General features: G+C 38.9%; 1 protein-coding gene and 1 pseudogene across 2 annotated transcripts in view; both read left to right on the top strand.

The window, feature by feature from the left end:
* Positions 1-21,964, top strand: part of Tmem255a (transmembrane protein 255A) — a 66,001-nt gene that overhangs the window by 36,490 nt on the left and 7,547 nt on the right. For both annotated transcript variants that reach the window (XM_010629577.3, XM_010629578.2), the window contains 2 exons: positions 7,839-8,001; positions 19,696-19,839. In XM_010629577.3, coding sequence (XP_010627879.1) covers positions 7,839-8,001; positions 19,696-19,839 — 307 coding nt within the window. The remainder of the gene's footprint in view (positions 1-7,838; positions 8,002-19,695; positions 19,840-21,964) is intronic.
* On the top strand, positions 13,761-15,729 carry LOC104865829 (annotated as a pseudogene).

Raw genomic sequence — 21,964 nt, 5'->3', positions numbered from 1 at the left:
TCTGTGTGTGTCTCTGGCTGGGCCCTTCCCATCTGTGTAGCTGTTACCTTGGAGGGCCTTTGGTTGGGTGCTGTGCACCAAAGTTGCTGGTGTCTGAGCAAGTTTCTGGCTGGGGTCTGCATCCACTTACTGATGGTATCTGGGTGGGCCTCTTGCTGTTGCCTGCATACCAGTGTTGCTGCATTCAAGGCAAGGCCCAAGCTGCAGGTGTCTGACCAGAGCCCTGGTTGAGACTGGCACACCCACACTGCTCTGGTCCACACAGGCTTCTCACTGTGGTCTGCCTACACTTGCTAATGGTATTTCTCTCTTTTGTCTGTTTTATAATAGCCATTTTAAGTGGGGTGAGGTGGTAGCTCATTGTTGATTTGACTTGGAGTTCCATAATGATTATTGATGTCAAGCATTTTCTCATCCATCTGTTGGTCATTTGCATGTCTTATTTTGAGAAATGTCTATTTAGATCTATTCTCCAATGCAGGGGTCAGTTTTTCTTTGAGGATGGGTCTTGCTCTGTAGTCAGGCAAATCTTGAACTTATTATGCAACCCACAGTGGCCTTGAATTCAGTGATTCTTTTGAATCAGCCTTCCAGGTGCTGGGATTACAGGTATGCACATTCACTACCAGTTCTACTGCCCATTTCTAAGCTGGGTTATTTGAGATTTTTTTGATATTGAGGTTTTGGAGCTCTTTGTCAGATATATATATTGCAAATATTCTCTGTCATTTTGTAGGTTATCTTCTCACTCTGTTGTTTCCTTAGCTGTGCAGAAGCTGTTTTGTTTGATGTAATGCCATTTGTTTATTTTTGCATTCATTTCTTGTGCTTGTAAGGTATTGCCAAAAAAAAATCCTTGCACATTCGAATATTCTGAAGCATTTCCTCCATGTTTTCTTCTCTTATTTTTATTTCTTACAGTTAATTCTTTAAGTCATTTGAGTTAATCTTTGTAACTGGTGAGAGCTAGGGATCTAGCTTCATTCTTCTGCGTGTAGACATCCAATTTTCCAGTACTATTTACTGAAAAGACTGTCCTTCCTCTGATGTAATGGACTTAGCACCTCTGTTGAAGATGGTTGTACATGTGTGGGTTTGCTTCTAGGCTTGCTAATTTGTTTCTTTGCTTGCTATGTGTCTGGTTTTTTCTGTCAGTACCCTGCTGGTTTTTACTTGTCTGTTTGGATTTTTCATTTTTGAGTGTATGCTTAGTTTTGTTCAATTTGGTACTAGGGATTGAACCCAGGTTCTTTGCAATGAGCCACATCCGCAGCCTTTTTTACTTTTTTATTTAGAGGCAGGGTCCTGCTAAGTTGCCCAGGTTGGCTTCAAACTTGATCCTCCTACCTAGCCTTCCAAAGTACTGGGATTACAGATGTGTACCACCATACCTAGCTCCAAGCTTCTTTGATTACTACAGGTTTGTTGTATGTTTTGACATCAGGTAGTGCAATGCCTCCTATTTTGTTGTTTTTGCTCCCAATGGTCTTAGCTATTTGTTTTGGAGATTTTTTTGTGTGTGGTCTCTTATAAATTTTAGCATTTTCTATATCTGTGAAGAATTCCATTGTTATTTTGATTGCGATTGCATTGAATCTGTAAATTGCTTTGGGTAGCATGGATATTTTACAATGTTGATTCTTTCAATACATGGCTATGAGGTGCCTACTTTTCTTGTGTCCTCTTCAGTTTCTTTCATCAGTGTTTTGTAGTGGAGATCTTTCACCTCTGATTAAATTTACTACTAGGTATTTTATTATTTGTAGCTATTGTAAACAGGATTGCTTTCCTGATTTCTATTTTAGATATGTTATTGAGTATAGCAACACTACAGATTTTTGTAAATTGATTTTGTATCCTATAAATTGGCTGAATTTATGTATTAATTGTGATAGATTTTTGGTGGTATTTTGCTATATGTAAGATCTTATGCTCTATAAACAGAGACAATTTGACTTCTTTTCTAATTTAAATGCCTTTTAGTTATTTCTCTTGTTAATTGTTCTAGCAAGGATTCTAGAATTATGTTAAATAAAAGTGGTGAAAATGGGCATCCTTGATTTATTCTGTATCAAAGAGAAAGCTTTTAGCTTTTCTTCATTCAGTGTAACATTAGCTGTTGTCTTATTACAAATGACTTTTACTATGTTGAGGTATGTTCAGTGTTTTTTAATTGTGAAGCAATGTTGAATTTTATTGAATGCTTTCTCTACTGCAGTTGAGATGACCATGTTTTTTATCCTTCATTTTGTTGCTATGATATATCATGTTTATTGATTTGCATAAACTGAAAAATTCTTGTATTCCTGGGATGAATCCTACTTGATCATGGTGAATAATCTTTCTAATGTGCTGTTGGATTCAGTTTGCCATTATTTTGTTGAGGATCTCTACATCTGTGTTCATAAAAGATGGTGGATTATAGTTTTCTCTTTTTGTTGTATCCTTGTCTGGCTGGTATCGGAGTTATGCTGGCTTCATAGAATATATATAGAAATATTTTTCCTCTTCTACTTTTTGGTATAAATTAAAGTGAATTGGTATTGTTCTTTAAATGTTTCATAGAATTCAGAAATGAAGCCATTTTGCCCTGGGCTTTTCTTTAATAGGGATTTTTAAAATTACTAATTCAATCTTGTTACTTTTTATTGATCTATTCAGGTTTTCTATTTCTTCATGATTCACACTTGGTAAGGTGCATGTGCCAAGAAATTTGTCCATTTATTCTACATTATCAAATTTGTTGGCATGTAGTTATTTATAATAATCCTTAAGAATCTTTTGTATTTCTGTGGAGTCAATTGTAATATTTCCCTTTTCACCTCTGATTTTGAGTCTCCTCTCCTTTTCTTAGTCAAGAGTTTGTTTATTTTTGTTCATCTTTTTTAAAAAAAACATATTTGTTTCATTGATCTTTAATATTTTTAAAGTCTCTGCTTCATTTATTTCTGCTGTGATCGTTTCTTTATTCTACCAATTTTGGGTTTTGTTCTTGCTTTTCTAGATTTTTGAGATGCAGTGATAGGTTATTTGTCAGATCTTTCCTCTTTTTTGTTGTTGGCATTGATGGTTATACATTTCCATCTTAGTGATATTTTTGCTTTGTCCTTGTATTTGAATAATATGTCAGTTTTCATTTGTTTCAATAATTTAAAAAATTTTGGTGGCACACGCCTGTAATCCCAGCACTTGGGAGGCTGAGGCAGGAGGATCTCTGTGAGTTCGAGACCAGCCTGGACTACATAGTGTGTCCCAGGTCAGTCTCAACTACACAGTGAGACCCTGTCTCAAAAAACCCAAAAAAATTAATTTAAAAAATTTCTTTCTTGATTTCTTCTTTGATCCATTAATTGTTCAAAGGTAAATTAATTTTCACATATTTATATAGTTTCCAAAGTTGTTCTTGTTATTGATTTCTAGTTTTAGTGCATTGTGGTGAGGAAAGGTGCATGATAGGATTTTAATCTTTAAATTCAATGAGATTTGTCTTGTGGCCTATCACATAATCTATCCTAGAGAATATTCCATGTGATGATGAGAAAAATATGAATTTGGCAGCTGTTGAATGGAGTGTTCTGTAGATGTCTGTTAGGTCTGTTTGGCCTAATATAAAGTTTAACTCTGTACTATAGACCCCTGCAGTTAGGTTCTAGTATCCTTCCCAGTATATGATGCAGGCCAGAGGAAAACAAAAACAAAAACGAAAAACAAAAAACCCTAAAAGACAGAACTAAGAGAGAGAAAGTGGGGTACAAGGACGACCAATGCTGGTGCAACTGACAAAGGTTCTGGCCAGTCTCAGGCACTGATTATTTATTTATTAATTTATTTGTTCTCTCTTTGCGTTTATTGGTACATTTTAGGTATACAGTACAGTTACATTCATCTTTGGGATCTTGTACCTTTACATGACAGGTCTTGGTTCTCATTTTTCCCCTTGTCCCTGCCCTCCCTTCACCCCCTCCTCCCTTCCCTATTTATAAATACTTTATTTCCATTTTTTCATTTTCTTATATTTTTTTCCGTTATTACCTTCCCCCTACCCACTTCCCCTACACCTTTAGCCCTTTTCTTCCTATTTCACATTGTCAATTATATCATTAGGATTTTATGTACCATTATAGTTTTTCACACCAGGGAAACTATTCAGTATTTACAAATCAGTGCCCTATTTATTTCACTTAAGAGTGTGGCCTCAATATGTATCCATTTACCTATGAATGACTCTAGTTTCTAATACTTTATGCCTCATCAGTACTCCATTTAACTGAATAACCACATCTTTTTCATCCATTCTCCAGTTGATGGGCAACTGGGCTGTTTCCTAGTTTTAGCTATAACAAACTGTGCCACTATAAACATGGGTGTGCATATATCACTGTGATACGATTCTTTTAATTCTTTTGGAAAGATACCCAGCAGAGGGATGGCTGGGTCAAATGAGACCTCTAGTCCTAGTTCTTTGAGGTATCTCCATATTGATTTCCACAGTGGTTGCACCTGACTGGTGACTCCTGACCTTCTTGTACCTGGATATTTTTATTCTCTAGCTTTGGGAAATTTTTTATTACTATTTCATTGGATAAAACTTTCTACTCCTTTGACATTCTCAAGTCCTTCTTAGAACTCCAATAAGCTGAATATTTGCTCTTCTAATACGACCCCAAATTCTTATAAGCCTTACTCATTCCTCTTCATTTCATTCCTCCAAGTAGCCTTTCTTCAAGCTCACCAATTTTTCTTTCTGTAGAATCTACTCTGTTATTGTTGTCTTCTATTACATTTTTAATTTCGCTGAGCATATTTCTCAGTTTAAGAATTTGTTTGATTTTTAAAATTTGCTTCCATCTCTTTAAGTTTCTGTTAGAGTATTGAAACATTTGTGTTCGTCCAAGTTCATTGAGTTTCCTTAAAATAGCTGTTTTACATTCTCTGAGAGTTCTGCCATATTAATTACTGCCTGGTCAGTTTATGGCATGTTATTTTACATACTAGATGAGCTCATGGTCTCTTGAAAGCTCTTCAGTGCTTATTGTTGTGCAACATCACCTGGGCTTTGAATGATCAAGAATTTGTTCCAGTCTTCCTAATCTATAATTTTTAAAAATATGTCTGTCTTTCCAGAAATTCTAGGCAAGCTGCTTATATTCTCTGAACCTTTACTTACTTTCACTATTTTAGCACTAAGATTGTGCCCAGGTCCAGACTTCTAGGAGTCTGCTGTCTGTATGTTGTCATTATTTCAATACTAGAGGGCAATCTGAGCCCAGGTTTCTCTCAAATATTTTGATGGTGTATTATTTCAAAAGAAATAGAAGAGTATTTAGAAAGTACAGCCTTTACCCACTGTCCTCTCCCTGAGGCCAGGGCAGACCCAGATGCCTCAACCACACTTATAGGCCTGTAGTAAGACACTGCAGGACTCTGCCTGGCTCTGGGAAGAGTCACTGGATAGACCAGTTCCAGGTTCTATATTGTCACACTCATGACCACCAAAGCACCCAAGTTGGACCATACCCTGGTTTTAAGCCCACCAAGACCTGCACGACGCTGGGTTAAGACACTGCTATGTGGTGCCTGTTGCTGAGGTGGACTCATGGCCCTGGACCAATGCAACAGCCATAGGCAATACTAACTGGAATAGAAGTCTGGTTGACTGGGGTGGTGTCTTTCCCTGGCACTTCAGCAGTTACAGCAGCCTTGTCTACAGGCAGACCTGGGGATAGGGTACATTAGGATCTGCCCAGGGTTAGGCGTCACTAGCCCCACACTAAGTTCTGGTGCAAAGTCTTCTGCTTACTACCCTGTCCTACCTCCAGTGAATGGCATCTTGCACCACACAATGCTGCCTGAGTTTGGGATACTGTTGTTGAAAGCAGACACTTAGCCACTCAGGATGATCTAAAATGGGTCATGCCTGAGTCTCACGGCTATAAGAATCTGCAGAATCTCAGGGATACACCAGGTACATACTAGCTGGAAGTGATGCAGGCCAAAACATGAACCTGTCCAACTGGGGTACAGATTTCTGCCTAGTGCTGGGGCAGTTCTTGATGCCCATGTGTGAGTACTGGTTTGGAGATAGCTGTGCTATCTGAAGTTAGAGGATGAGTGGTAGAGGTAGTCCTTTGGTCACCAAGACTGACACTAAGCTGGGTTGCACCTGAGTTTCACAGTCAAAGAGACCTACACTGTCCCTGGAGCAGGACAGGTGTTCCCCAGGCCCACTGCAAGGCTAGAACTGGTGTGGCTGAAACTTTGGTCTGTCTTTCAGGTGAACAGGTTTCTGCTTAATGCTGGAGCTGGTCTAGAGACTGTGAGCTCTGGCCGGCATTTGAGGCCTTCAGTTCTGTTTGGGCCATTGGTCTCACCATGGAATACCTGGCACTAGGCTCTGAGACAAAACCCTGTGTTAGCTTTCCTGTCCTGCTTCCCAGCAGGAGTCCTGCTCCTTCCTCTGCTGTCCCAGGATGGAGGAGAGCTGGTAGAGGCTGTGTCTAGCCTCCTGGCCTAATGCACTTCTAGAGCCTCAGTACACAGGTATTGAGTAGTAGAGGTAGGGGTAGTAGAGCTTTGCCCAAAACTACATTTTATTGTGATGAGCATGACACTAGCTTTTAATTTAAGACTTAGACTTTATTATCTCTCCCCCAAGCAAGAGGTGCCCCTCTCTATTCTGGGCTGTTTGGAGTTGAGGGAAGTGATACAGGAAACTCTCTCCTTCCTGCTTTCTTCAATGCCTCATTTCACTTCTTTATACTAAAAGCTTATAGTATGGTCTCTCACTGATTTCCTTAGCTCTTATGCTGATAGTTTGGTGCAATTACTAGCTGTTCAATTTGGTGTGTCTGTTAAGAAAGCTCACCAGAGGATCTTGTTGCTATCTTGCTCCACCTCCACCTTTTAATATTTTCAGCACATGGTTAGTTGAATCTACAGATGCATAACCTGTGGATATGGATGGTCAACTAGAAAGTCACATTGGAGATTAAGGCTTCAACATATCAATTTGTGTGTGTGTGCAGAGGTGTGGTCTGGCCCATAGCAGGTAGTGTAATTGAGAATTCCTGGGCTGAATGAGGGAAAACTTTGGACAGAGTGATCAGGGAAGGCCTTTTCACAGAGGTGATAGTTATGGTTTTGTGTAACAACTAAGTTCTAGTTGTTTATTGGGACTTGTTTGTGGGTTTGTTTTGTTTTGAGAGGGGAGACAGAAATATATGAAGCCTGAATTCAGATTCTGTGTTTACCACTTATGACCTGGACAAATTCCTTAACCTTCCCCTCTCTGCTTTATTTTCTTCATGTGCAAAAATGGGAACAGTGACAGGATCTACCTCACAGATAATGCAAGGTTTTACAGTGCTGCCTAATAGACCTTTCTGTGATGATGGAAATATGCTTCTGGTACAGTAACCACTAGCCACATGCGGCTATGGAGCACTTGAAATGTGGCTAGCAAGACTGACCTACTGAACTTTGTTACTTAATGTTAATTTAAATAGCCACACCATAGATTTAATGAATTCACATATGTAAAATGTGAATTAACATTATTATGCCTGGTACGTAGTGTCAATAAATGCTGTCTAGGATTAGTGTTAATGATGATCACAAGTGTTTCTCTGGAAGGAAGAAATTTTGTTCTGTTTTAGATAAACAACAATCACACCTTAATTTATTAGTGTCTTGTCCTGCAAGTACATGGCTATGAGGATTATTATAATAGCTCCTCACCTACCCACTTTCCTTTTTGCTGAGCTACCTGGCAGCCAAATTCCTGGGGGGAATGGCTTGCTGCTGAGGGGAATGACTGTAGTGTGCTCCTCCCTATGCAGCAGGGTGGAGATCACCGGTGGGTACTATGAATACATTGATGTGAGCAGCTGCCAGGACATCATCCACCTCTACCACCTACTCTGGTCTGCCACCATCCTCAACATTGTCGGCTTGTTCCTGGGCATCATCACTGCTGCGGTCCTTGGAGGCTTTAAGGACATGGTAAGGAAAGAACTGACTTTCTACTTCATAGTGGCTCCTGCTGGGAGTAAGGAACAAGGGCAGGTGGTTAGGGCAATGGAGACCCATATTTTGATGGGAGGAATCAAAGCAAATGCCTCAAGGACATAACTTGAGGCGAGCTACATCTCCAGCTGAAGAGACCAGGTAACATCGTCAATCTGCAAATATCGCTTATTAACATTACTTGTGTTTTGAGGCACATTTTCAAGGTGAGATGGGAGGGATGTTTTCAGTTCTTTTATTACCCTGGTTATATAAACAGTTTATCTCCTCCTGCCCCTGACACTTTTAGTAGAGGCCTTCTTGGTTATTTTCCCCTTAGTAGTCTTTTGAAGAGAAGGAAGGAAAGAGGTTTTGTAGCTGTAGATAAGATTAATGCTAGTCTCCCCCTCTCCAGGAATTTTACCCTGGAGTTTCTCCAGAAGAAGCATCTAGGCTTTCTTCTTTTGCATTTGAAGAGCCAGCCCTAAGCTAAGCTGCTTGCCAGCTCTTGTCTTTTTCCTCAACCTCAACCTCAGCCTCCCCACGTTCCTGTTCCTCTCTTCCAAATCTTTTTTGTGTGTATGTCTACAAAGGCACATCAGGACTCAGCACCCAATGTGTGCTCTGCAACAGTAGGTTCCCTCCTTCCTTTGCTTTTAAAGCATTTCTAAGCATTTGTTTGCTAATTTGATAAATTTTGATCTCTAATTATGGAGACAATAGTTTCCAGCTATGGTGATCAAGCTGGCTTAATATTCAAACCACCTGATGTACTTAACAAGAACAACTCAAAACAAAAAAGCCTATCTGCCTGGTTCCCTTCTCCAGAGATTGTGATTTAACTGGTCTAAACTGAAACCTAGGCATCAGTGATTTTTTAAAAAGCTCCCCAGGTGATTTTGTTTTGCAGCCAGGGTTGAGTAATACTGCTGTAAAGGAACATTCCATGTGTGCCTAGAGAATTATTTTGTGCCCAAAAAGGCTTTCTTTTGACCCCCAAAATGAGAAAGGCAGTTCCTAGACCTTCAATGGTTTCTGTGCCATTTGGGGTCCTTGAGGAAAAAGAACCTCAAAGCAGTTTATAATTTGATCCTTGACTGTCAAAAGGATGGGCAATGGAAAATGAATGGTATGGGAGAAGAAAACACTCTAGTTTGGGGCAGCAAGTCCCCAGCAAGACTGGACTGACAAGGAGTATTATGTGCTCCAGCTGGTGAACCTGCATAAAAGAAAATCCCTTCCTGACATCCCCTGTCTCTCTTTCTCTCTCTCTCTCGCTCTCTCTCTCTCTCTCTCTCTCTCTCTCTCTCTCTCTCTCCCTCTCTTTTTTCCTCCCTCTCTCTCTCATACACACATTTCTCATTCCTACTACTTTCCCATCACCTGGAAAGCCCAAGCGCTAAGTAGTGGGGGAAGCATTAAAACAGATGGGGCCTTAGGAGGGATAAAGATTTCCTCTAAATTTGGGCCTGAGGGAGATTTTAGTGAGAGAGCTGTACAAATGCTGCTTCTGGGTTGGGGCTTCTTTGGAGAAGATAATTCCCATTTTCTTGGAGACTGCCCTCAGGGGGCAGGTGAAAGGACTGGAAGAGAAGCCCCCCCCCCGGGGGGGTAGTTGAAAATGCAGGACCTCAGGACTGATCAGGAGCTTGTCCCTACAGCTTTTCAGGCCTAGGTGGTAGAACAACCTTTAGCATGAATGGGGTAGGTGGTGGCTACTTGGTAGACTCTATGGGGTTTTCTTCGAAGTGCTTCCTCCTCTCCGAGTTTACCTCATAAAAATCGCAGTGCAGAAAATTCTGTCATTTTTGGTTCCTTAAGTAGGTATTGTCCTCTCCTTGTCCATTTTCAAAATACATATATTAAAAAATAAAAATGTTAATATGGCACAGAGGTATTAATACTTTGTGCTACTAACCTCTATGTGAAGGATTTAATAAGGTCCTTTTCCACGGTGACAGCGGGAATTGAGGCTTGAAAGCAAACAGTACCTAGGGAAGACAATCTTTCTTCAGTACATTTCTGAAAGTTGGAAAAATGGAAGTTGTGCTAAGAAATATAGCACTGTCAAGCTTTTGGCCTTAGCTTCGGACCCCCCATTTTTTTTCCAATGTGCCATTAAAAAAATTTTTGAGGAAGTCACAAACACAAAATCAATTACTTCAAAATATACCATTTGGTGGCATTTAGTATATTTACAGTGTTGTCCAATCATCTCCTCTATCTAGATCTAGAGCTTTTTCATTATCTGAAACCTATATCCTTTAAAACATTATCCCCAATTCCCCATGCCCTAATCCCACAGAATCCCCCAATCTGCTTTCTGTTTCTATGGATTTATCTATTGTGAATATTTCATATAAATGGAATTTTACAATATGTGAAATTTTGTGCCTGGCTCCTTTAATTTACCATAATTATTAAGATTCACCTACCTTGTAGCATGTGTCAGTGCTTTGTCTCTTTTTGTGACTGAATAATATTCCATTGTATGGATACACCATGTTTTTTAATATTTTTATCTATTGAGGGACATTTGAATAGTTTCCATCTTTTAGCTATTGGGAAAATGCTGTTATGAGCACTTGGGTAAAAGTATTTGTTAGAATACATGTTTCCAGTTCTTTTTGCTATAAATCTAGGAGTTGAATTGCTGGGTTATATGGCAATTTTATGTTTAACAATGAGAGAAACAGCCAAATTGTATCATTTCATATTTGCACCAACAGTGTACAAGGTTTTGATTTCTCTGCATCCTCACTGACACTATATAAAAGGTGGGCATAAAAACTGGTATCTCATTGTGGTTTTGATTTTCTTTTCCCTAATAATCAGTGATATCAGATAACTTTTCATGAAATTTTGGGCCATTTGTATACCTTTTTTCGGGGAAATGCCTATTTAAATTATTTTCCCATTTTAAATGAAATGCTTGTCTTTTTGTTTTTGAGTTATAAGCACTGACACTATATAAAAGGTGGGCATAAAAACTGGTATCTCATTGTGGTTTTGATTTTCTTTTCCCTAATAATCAGTGATATCAGATAACTTTTCATGAAATTTTGGGCCATTTGTATACCTTTTTTCGGGGAAATGCCTATTTAAATTATTTTCCCATTTTAAATGAAATGCTTGTCTTTTTGTTTTTGAGTTATAAGAGTATTTTTGTTCTTCCCCTACGTATCACACCTTCCCTACACCTTTAGCTCCTTTCCTCCCATTTCTAAATGTCAGTAATCTTATTAGAATCTTATGCATTGTTGCAGAATATTCACACCAGGGAAACTATTTGGTATTTACACATGTGGGACTTATTTATTTCACTTAGGAGTATATCTTCAATATGTATCCATTTTCCTATGAATGAATCTATTCTCTCGCTCTTTATGGCTGAGTAATATTCCATTTAAGTATTCTTTATATATTGCAGATCCCAGACTTTTATCAGATATATGATTTGCAAATATATATATCCATTCTATGGGTTGTCTCCTCACTTTTTTGGTAATGTTCTTTCATGCCCAATTATCTATTTTATTTTTTTTGTTGCTTAAACTTTTTGCTTTCTTTCTTGTGCAATTAAGAATCAGTTGCCAAATCCAAGGTCATGATGAATTTTCCTGATGTTTTCTTTTATGAGTTTTATTCTTTCAGATATTGCACTTAGATCTATGACCCACTTTGATTGAATTTTTGCAATTAATATGAGGTAGGGGTTCAACATTAATCTATTGTTTGTGGATATCCAGTTGTCCCAGGACATTGGTTCAAGAGACCACTCTTTCCCCATTTTAGGTCTTAGTCCCTTCATCAAAAATCAGTTAATCACAGGTGTAGAGATTTATCTCTGAATTCTCCATTTCATTGTTATCAGTGATCTATAGAGCAAAAAGGAGTTGGTTGATGGTCATTCCCAATAGGTGCAGTAATGATCCTTTACTCTCTGTGAAGTACTTTTACACATTTGCTTTTCTTCAGTCTTAATTATTACCATCTTATCAGGTAATTACTGCCCCCATTTAACAGATGAAGAAATAGACCTAGAAAGATCAAGCGATTAGCCGAGATATAAATAGTAGAATTGAGATAGGAGCTCAGATCTGTTGAATGCCAGAGCCTTGGCTCTTCCTACTCTATTTCTCCTTCTCCTAATTTCTGGTTAGCCTTTCCTGGATTTACAAGTGTTGTAACAATGTTATGTCCTTTGTTTAGTTGCTTTAATCTAAAAATTTAAAGTGAGTTTAACAGTAAGGGTAGGGAAGTACCAAGCACTGTCAGATGTTTAGGCCAGGGAACGCTATCAAGGACCAGTGGGGAAAATGGAAGATGAAAGCAAATATCGGGGGAAAGATAGAACACTAGTGGGGGAGATATATCATGGGGCCACCAAGAAAGGACTATTACCTACATCACTTAATCACAATGAGATAATGATGTAGGAAGTCTGGAAACATTAACCAGGTGAGCCAAAATAAATCCTTGGCCTAGGTCCAAATGTCATTGATAACTTATGTATCTCTTCCCTGAGCAGAGTGCCCGGTTGTTGGTAGGGAGGCCCCAGAGGTACTGGTTGATGGAAGCCATTTCTAGGGAGTGAGGACAGGAGCCAAGAGCTGTTAGCTGGCAGTCTTCAATAGAATTGGCTAGGAGCTACAATTTCACAGCTGCAGGATCATGGAAAGAGAAAGGTTGTCTTCATTCCCTGACCAGAGGTGCTTGGCAAAAATGATCTTAAAGCAACTTTGATGAAGTGTCTTTTGACCAAAGATGAGGATTTAAGATGAATCCTTAAATACTGGATATATCTTGCCATACTCTCCTAAATTATGTCTGGAGTAAACTAGAAGAATAAAAGAGGCACTCTTTCCAAAGTATGCAATCATTGTCCCATAATAGACTCAGTTTTGTCCAAGCAAGATTGCTTTCACCATTTCCTGTGCTACCTAGTAACCTTTTGTTTCATAGGAGCTCAGAATGCTACTGATCAATAAGGAGGGTCACACAATTTAAGCCCCATAATTTTACCAGAAATACACATGTACACATGGCTATGCACAATATTCCATGTGTGCACAAATACAGACAGAGATCAAATCTGTTGTAAAATCTGCATTATTGATTTAAAACAGACTAATATTGTGGGCCATCTCTTCGGCCCCATCCCTGCCCAACTCTTCACCTTTTGCCTTGCTTCCTCTTCCTTTTTTTCTTTTGCCCTTTCCATCCCCAACTCTTCACTTCAGTCCTTTCCCCTATATTCAGTCTCCCTCTTCAGTTCTTTCTACAACAGCCAACTTTCTCTCAAATATAATCCTAGAGCCCTAGCATCACTGAAAATGCAAAAAAAAATTACAAGATACAGTTTACATTTCATGATTGTTTTTCCATAGGCTTATTTCATTTGAATGAAAGAACTGGTTTCATTTTGAGAGAGATAGGTGGGGATGCTTTTAACGAAGAAAAGATCAAAGGTACATGATTTCTAGTACTTCTTGAGGGGTTAAACTTCTTAGAATTCTGGTGAAGAGGTAAGGGTTTTTATTTATTTTATTTTTTTGTACCAGGGATCAAACTCAGGACCTTGCACTTGCAAGGCAGACAGCAGCACCAGAGCTAAATCCCCCCGCAAAGGGCATTTCTAAATACTGTTCCTCTGTAAAGAGAGCCAGCCCTTGGAATGATCAAGATCTCAGCCCTCTCCCACACACTAGAAAGGCTGACAAACATTTCTCTAGTTGTCTGTGAGCTGAATCATAATGACTGAGGTTTGCAGCTCTTTAAACCTCCTAGAGATGTAAACAGTAACCCACTGCAAAAAAAGAGAGCAACGGAAACTGTGTTGAAACTTGCTGTAAGGTAGTTTCTCGCGCCAACACCCTAACACAGTTGCCTATGCCACTGCCAAAGCCTGCCCACATATTTTCACAACTTGAGAGGAAGCTTCTGCTCTGGTGATGTGGTGTATATATGTACCAGAAAGAAGACATGTTGATCTTTCAGACAGCCCTAGATTATCTATCTTAATGGAGGAGTAGTCAATGATATGGAAGATGGAAAATATACTTATCCCATATTTTGACCTATGTGGTACAAATCATAGTACTATGGTACCTCAAAGCCAATGAGCAGTGGTAACTTCCTAGATGTGCGTTGGCCCAGTTGAGAGTAGGGCAACCTCAACCCTGGACAAGATTAGCCTTAGCCCTAGAAGGGCTAGACAACCACCAAGTTGTAAAAATGATAAAAGTTGTTTCTGCACTGGTTTGTTTGCAAAAATAGGAGAGGTATATTCACCTGGTGTTTTGTGGTTTCTGTTTACTGCTAGCCCTGCAGGGTAGATAGGAAATGAATACTTTTCAGGCACTCTGGGAACCCCCTGACCCTGCCCTGGGTGGCAATCCTCCCTCCCACCCCCGTCTACCCCAACTCCACCTGCCATGGAGCTCCGTACAAATCCCAGATTCACAAACAGCTTTCAGGTGCTGGCTAGGAGGCTCCGGGGACCCCAGCCCAGCCATCCTAGCGCCAGACAGCTGGAGCGGAGGCAGGAACTGGGAAGCCAAAGCTTCGGAATGAGGACGATGGGGACAAGGAGAAGGAGAAGGATGAGCTGGTGGGGCTAGTGGACTACTGAGCCAAAGCCCACCCCTCCACCCCGACTCCTCGGATGCTGATCTGGACAGCGGGGCAGATTGAATTCTGGACTTCAGTGATCCCTTCAGCTCCGAGGTGAAGCCGAGAATCCTGCTTCTGGCCCAGAGGAGGAGTGGCAAGTCCTCTATTCAGAGCTGTCTTTCACAAAACGCGTCCCAACAAAACACTGTTCTTGGAGAGTACTAACAAGTTATGCCGGGAAGACATTTCCAACAGCTCCTTTGTCAATTTTCAGATTTGGGACTTCCCAGGATAGATCGACTTTTTCAACCCTAAATTTGACAATGAGATGATCTTCAGGGGAACAGGAGCCCTAATATTTGTCATGGAAGCCCTAGCCGGCTCCATCTCACAGTGACCAGGGTCTACAAGGTGAACATCGACATCAACTTTGAAGTGCTTATTCATAAAGTGGATGGTCTGTCAGATGACCACAAAATTGAAAGCCAAAGAGACATTCACCAGAGGACAAATGATGACCTTGCAGATGCTAGCTTAGAAAAAATTTACCTCCGATTTTACCTGACAAGCTTATGTGATCACTCAACATTTGAAGCTTTTAGCAAGGGGGTTCAGAAACTGATTCTACAGCTCCCAAATCTAGAGAATTTGCTAAACATCTTTATCTTAAGTCCTGAAGTTGAAAAGGCATTTCTATTTGATGTGGTCAGTAAAATTTATATTGCAACTGATAGCACTCCAGTAGATACGCAAACCTATGAGCTCTGCTGTGATATGATAGAGGTGGTTATCGACATCTCTTGAATTTGTGGTCTTAAAGAAGATGGAACAGGAACCCCCTATGACAAGGACTTGACAGCATTATAAAGCTGAATAATACAACAGTTCTTTATTTAAAAGAGGTGACAAAATTCCCGGATCTCTTTTGCTTCATGAGAGAGGAAAGCTTTGAAAGAAAAGGGCTTATTGACCATAATTTTCATTACTTCTGGAAGGTCACCCATGAAGTTTTTGAGGTGAGAATTAAAGTGGTGAAATCTCGAAAGGGTCAGAATTGGCTACAGAAAAAAAGGATCTACCCCTTATGGGACCCCTCAAATGCTGCTGTAGGTGAGGTTTCAGGAACATCTTTGAAATCAGATCTTTTTGATTGGGCCGCTGCACTACATTACACTAAAGAAAGAGGAAGGAGACTGGATTGCCTGGCGTGGATTTGTTTAACAAAAATTCCTTCAACCCTCTTGATCCTCTCTCTCTTTTTTAAATAAAGTAAATTCTTTGAAGCAAAGACTTGTATCTTAACAACGAAGCAAAAACCACTGTACTTTCATTATAAAAATGTAAACTTCTATATTCAGTAGTTAGAAAAATCCCATGTGAGAACTGCCAGGAATTGTACATATTTTGCACTTTTTCATTTTTTTTCTCATTAGACTGAACTTTGATAAGATGACTTTTCTGAACTCTTTTCCTGTTCTTGGTATCAAGGACATGCATACTGTAGCTCATATCCTATGGCAATCAAAAATTAACCAAAATGATACACTGGTAATGATTTTTTGTTAATTGGAACATCTTTGCTACCAGCTATTGAGAGAAATAATTTTTCAGTGGAGCTGGAACAGATTGGGGCTGTAGCTCCAGGAGTAATAAAAACTGTCCCCTACTTATAATGGGTGCAAACAGTTGTATAGAATAATTTTAGCAACAAACTTACCTAAAACGTTCTATTACCACAGTTGTACTTCCTAAATCAACAGTTTTTATGAAGCCGTTTACCTCAATACACACCTCTATAAATCACTTGATACTTGATACAGACAGGTGATTTCTTTTTACTGCATTGTTATTCTTTAGAATCTTTGGGACCAGATTTCCAAAATGGTGCCAAACACTGGAGAGAAATAAGAATGTCACTGAGGCCTGGTATCTGGAGGCTCCTCTGTACCTGCCACTTGGGGCTAAAGTATCATCAGAGGCTAAAGGTTTATCAAATGTAGGGGATTGGCAACTGCAGCCTAAAATACATAGTACAAGTCTGTATGTTTGGCCCCTGTGCAGTGGCCTGCTATGCTATCTTTAAAATCTTATTTAGGACCAGTTTTATATTGCTCCATCGCCATAGCAAATAGAGCACATCTCCACCATGGAACTTAATCCTGTTGGCTGTCTTTGTCACCTGAATTACCTTTCCATCTGTGACAACGGGTCTCGTGTCTTCTACATGTTTTCACATTATGACTAAGCTCCGCTTGCCACCCAGCATGCTCTGCAAGGCTGAAGAGCCATCCTGAAAACCGTAGCGATAGTGAGAAAAAATAGCTAGACAAGAGATTATAGCTTTGCAATTGTTTCAAAGAAGTTCCTTCACTTATGTTCACCTTAGAATAGCAGAAAATAGAGTCCTAACTCTACTCCTGTGCCAAACTATTCCAAGTAGATAATTCTATATCCATTTCAAAGATTAGTAGTCTATGGTACGCTTGTGGGGTATTAGAAAATTTTTTATTTTAAAAAGCCTCTTAGAGACAAGAAAGTTGGTTCTAACAAAATTTATAAATTCCTTAATCAACTTGTCCTTGAAACTGTCCCACTTTTTTTTTCTCTCATTGAGTTTATTGGTACATTTTAGGTGTACAGTACAGTTGCATTCATTATTGGGATCTTGTACCTTTACATGATAGGTCTTGGTTCTCATTTTTCCCCTTGTCCCTGCCCTCCCTTCACCCCCTCTCCCCCTCCCCATTTACAAACACTTTATTTCCATTTTTTCAGTTTCTCAAATTTTTTTCTTTTCCCTTATTACCTTTCCCCTACACTTCCCACTTTCCCTGCTCTCCCACTTATATCAGTGGCTTCTTTCCATCCTTTCTCTCTTCCCTATTCCAAAATCCTATTGCTTTAAAGATGGTAACTAAACTTGAAGATGATAGTTCATTGGGATTCAAGGCTTGAGTCTCCCAAGGATCTGTGCATGTTGAAAGGAGATTTCTAAAAATCATTAATGTACCCAAATTCCCTTCCTTGTTTTCCACTCAGAAACCTGGATGGTTAGAAGTCTAGGGTTCCAGGGAAGTCTTCTTCCTAACTTCCAGAGCTACATCCTGTTCAACAGTTGCCAACAGGCCTGGCTCATGTGGGTAATTTGTTTTTGGTACTGGGGATCAAACTCAGGACCTTGCGCTTGTGAGACAGGTGAAGCGCCACTGAACTGTATAGGTGATTCTTATAGCCTAATTCTTTTTATTTTTTCTTTCTTTCTTTTTTTTTTTTTTTTTTTTTTCGTTCCAGGTATTGAACTCGGGTCCTTGTGCTTGCAAGGCAGGCCACTGAACCACTGAGCTAAATCCCCGGCCCTGCCTAATTCTTGAATATTTTTATGGAATGTTTTTCTAAGCAAATAAAGAATCAAGTTTCTAATACAACTTTATCCTCAAGATAGAGACACTTGCCTATTTGGTAAATCACACTTTACCTAGAACATATATTATTACCCAGTACATATATCCATTTTTAAACTGGGTATAGGATGGGTTTTTGTTAAAATGTGCCTCTGGGCCAGGGATTAGCTCAGTGGTTTTGCCACCTGCCTTGCAAACAACAAGGGCCTGAGTTTGATCCCTGGTACCAAGAAAAAATGTGCTTCAAAAAGCCTATTACTTCAAGACTAAGTGATTCTTTGGGGGAAAGGTAAAAATAACCCTATGACATAGGACCCAAGTTTGTGGTAGTAAGTGCACTCTTTGATTTAACCATATGGTAATATAGATTACTACTTCAAATCTTACGTTACAATGACCTCTTAATTAAAGAAAGATGTAAGAATTCATCTAAGCATTCAGTTTTTCAAGTCTGTGCTATTGGAATCTCAACACCTCTTTAAGTCCTTTTGCATTTTATCTTTGCTATGGTAGTTACCTTTTGGCAGTTTACATAGTTACATTTCATGTTTAACATGCCTATAAAGAGAAAGGCCAAACACATGGCTACAGTGACTGCACTGGACATTTTTGCTCAGTTTTAAGGGTTGAGAACTTGACCTACAAGTTTCTAGAGCAGGACAATCTGTTGGCTTTTGAGTCGATTAGAACTTCTGTGTAGAGGTGTAACTGTGAATTATCAACTTTGGTTATTTTCAGTGATGCAGATTAATATGAATGACCAGTATGAAGTGCTTTTGAGGGAATATAGATTAAAAGTGGTGAACATTCACAAATAGTGTTATTTTGTGAACACAATATATTTTGAAACCTTAAATAAAATAGCTAAAAATTACAGCAATATTGTTATGCATGGGTTACGTGCCAACTCTCTTTGAAACACACTCCAGAAAAACAGCTGACCTATGATTTTCAAAGTAGGCGTGTATTTAAAAAAAGAAATGAATATCTTTCATGTCTTCTAGAGAACTCCTTAGTAAATTTGGCAAGAATCCTCATAACTTCTAAAGACTCTTTTGTGACTCAATGCATTCTGTCAAAGCAAGAGAGCAGTAGTCTGTTCAGCTTTGTCTATTTGATATTTTGTGTCTTATTTTTTAATTTCTAATTCTTTTTTTTAAATCACATAAATAATTTACATTTTTCTATAGGCTTGAATATTTCAAATTAAAAAGCTGGAGGGAAATAATATAATACATACTAGTTATAAAAACTCTTGCATATATAATAGAGTTTAGAGCCCCTGTTTTCTTCCTAATATGACTCCCTTTCCCAGAGATAAGCACAATTAATAGTTTGTTGGAAATAGTTCCAAAATTAATTTCTTTTCATTTACATGTAATTGTGTATATGTACATATATACATTTTATATATATATATATATAAAGCCTTGTAGACATGTAGTGCTAAGTTCATAGTGTTTCAGGATTCCTAGACATTTGTAGATTCTCATTCTTTAAGGAACCCCAAAATTAACAATATACCCTGGACAGTTTTATCTATTACTAGATATAGGTCTACATCATCGTTTATCGATAGCAGCAGGTGTATTGCACAGTATAGATGTGCCACACTATTTAACTGTTCTCTTAGGCTGAATATTTATGTTGTTTCTAATTTGTGTTTTCTCTACAGAACCCCACTCTTCCAGCACTGAACTGTTCTGTTGAAAATGCTCATCCTACTGTTTCGTACTATGCTCGTCCTCAAGTGGCATCATACAATACCTACTACCATAGTCCTCCCCACCTGCCACCTTATTCTGCTTATGACTTTCAGGTATGTTTGGAGAGAGAAAGAATTCTATTCCCCAGATTTTGCTGAAGGTCTCTTGATCCCTCAATTCAGGGGTAGTACTGTCCTATTGTTTTCATAATATATATGAGGTAGTCAGGATGTCCATCCTTGATGGCCTTTAGCAGCCTGGGGGTACCAGTGAATAAATGAAAGACTACATAGGCAGACAATAATAGGAGACTAGAAGGTTGGGAATGGCACAAGAGGGGAAGAAAAAAAAAAGAGAAAGGGTAGGATCAAAGTGTCCCAAATTGTCTTAAACTATATTAAGGAGGAGATTAATTGGCTGGGAAATGGCATTTCTTTATTACATTATCATAGACCTGTGTCTAACAGTGGCTTTATTCATTCCTCTGCATGGGGAGAGGCCTATTCCTGTTCCTTAGCACAAGAGCATTCTGAGCCACATAACCATTTAAATCAAACCTGCAATAAGGAATTTCCTTTACTTTCTTCAGATTTCCTAAGACAACGTAGAAAAACTATTTTTATAACATCCCCTCCCCTTTTGCCCTATTATCACATAGTTCAGAAATAGTGTTACCAAATTTGCACTTTCCCTTTTCCTTTTGGGCTGACACTAAGTGCAGAAAAACAGAACCAAAAATGGCACATAATAAAAATTAGGGATTCAGTGTGTACAGAACACTGAATGAGGTACTTTGAGAGAACAAATGAAATGGTCCTTTAGGTGTATATAGTGACTGCATTAGTTTTCCTTCACTATGACAAATTACCTGAGATAAATAACTTCAGAGGAGGAAAGGCTTATTTTGGCTCATGGTTTCAGAGGTTTCAGTCCATGGTTCTTTGGCCCTGATGCTTGGGGCCTGTAGTGGTACCATACATCATGGCAGGAGTGCGTGGTGCATGAGGCCTGTTCATCTCCTGGAATCCAGGATGTGACAAAGACAAACAGGAAGCATCGAGGATCCCAATATCTACTTTAAGGGTACACCCCCACTGACCTACTTCTTTTCACTGGTCCCCACTCTTAAAGGTTCTACCATCTCCCAGGTATGCCACAGGCTGGGTACCAAGTCTGCAATATCTGGCCCACTTGGGGACATTCCAATGATTATAAACTTTTGACCACAGTAGAGTAGGGTTACACTAAAATCTGGTAAATTTAGCTGGATGTGGCAGTGTACACCTGTAATCTCAGCACTCTGGGAGGCTAAGGCAGGAGGATTACAAGTTCAAGTAAAGCCTGGGCAACTTAGTGACTTAGCAAGACTATCTCAAAGTAAAAAATTTTAAAAATGCAGAGGATGTAGCTCAGTGCAAAAGCCCTAGGTTGAATCTCCAGTACAAATAAAATAAATTTGATTAATTCAAAATTTAGGGACCATAGGAAAAACCATTAAGGAAGAGAAATTTACAATGAATTTGCTTCTAAATTGCCATGAATGCTCCAAGAGAACCAAACATGATGATATAGGGTACTTGCAGTTAACCTGTCAGTTTGGCAATACAAAAACCTTTGGGCAGCCTAATTTCAACTTCATTTTAACACAGTGATTGAAACATAAAAACCGCATGGAACTGAATAAAGTATCGTTGCATTTGGTTTAGATATTGTTTGGAGAGGTCCAGGGATTTTTAATGCAATAATACATATGGTATGAACATGGACTGTTCACTTCTATAAAAGATAGTACTAACACAAGGAGATAGCCATTAAAACTTAGAGAATATAATGTTAGAATTTGTTTTAAAGCCTACTGTTTACACAGACAACTTGAGTAACTTGTTACCCAAATAGATAGTATAGGATGGAAAATACAAATATGCTCAAGAAGAGCCCAGATAAATTCAAGAATGATAGAGGTAATAAGAGAATTCAAATACGTTGAATGTAAAGTAACATAAGAAGGGCCACTATTCATAGAGAATATAATGTTAGAATTTGTTTTAAAGCCTACTGTTTACACAGACAACTTGAGTAACTTGTTACCCAAATAGATAGTATAGGATGGAAAATACAAATATGCTCAAGAAGAGCCCAGATAAATTCAAGAATGATAGAGGTAATAAGAGAATTCAAATACGTTGAATGTAAAGTAACATAAGAAGGGCCACTATTCATCCTCTTGGGTCTTGGGGC

Source organism: Fukomys damarensis, unplaced genomic scaffold, assembly GCF_012274545.1.
Source record: "Fukomys damarensis isolate Sample0158 unplaced genomic scaffold, DMR_v1.0_HiC HiC_scaffold_39, whole genome shotgun sequence".
Taxonomy (NCBI): domain Eukaryota; kingdom Metazoa; phylum Chordata; class Mammalia; order Rodentia; family Bathyergidae; genus Fukomys; species Fukomys damarensis.
The sequence above is the reverse complement of the archived record's forward strand: the minus strand, read 5'-3'. Positions and strand labels throughout refer to the sequence as shown.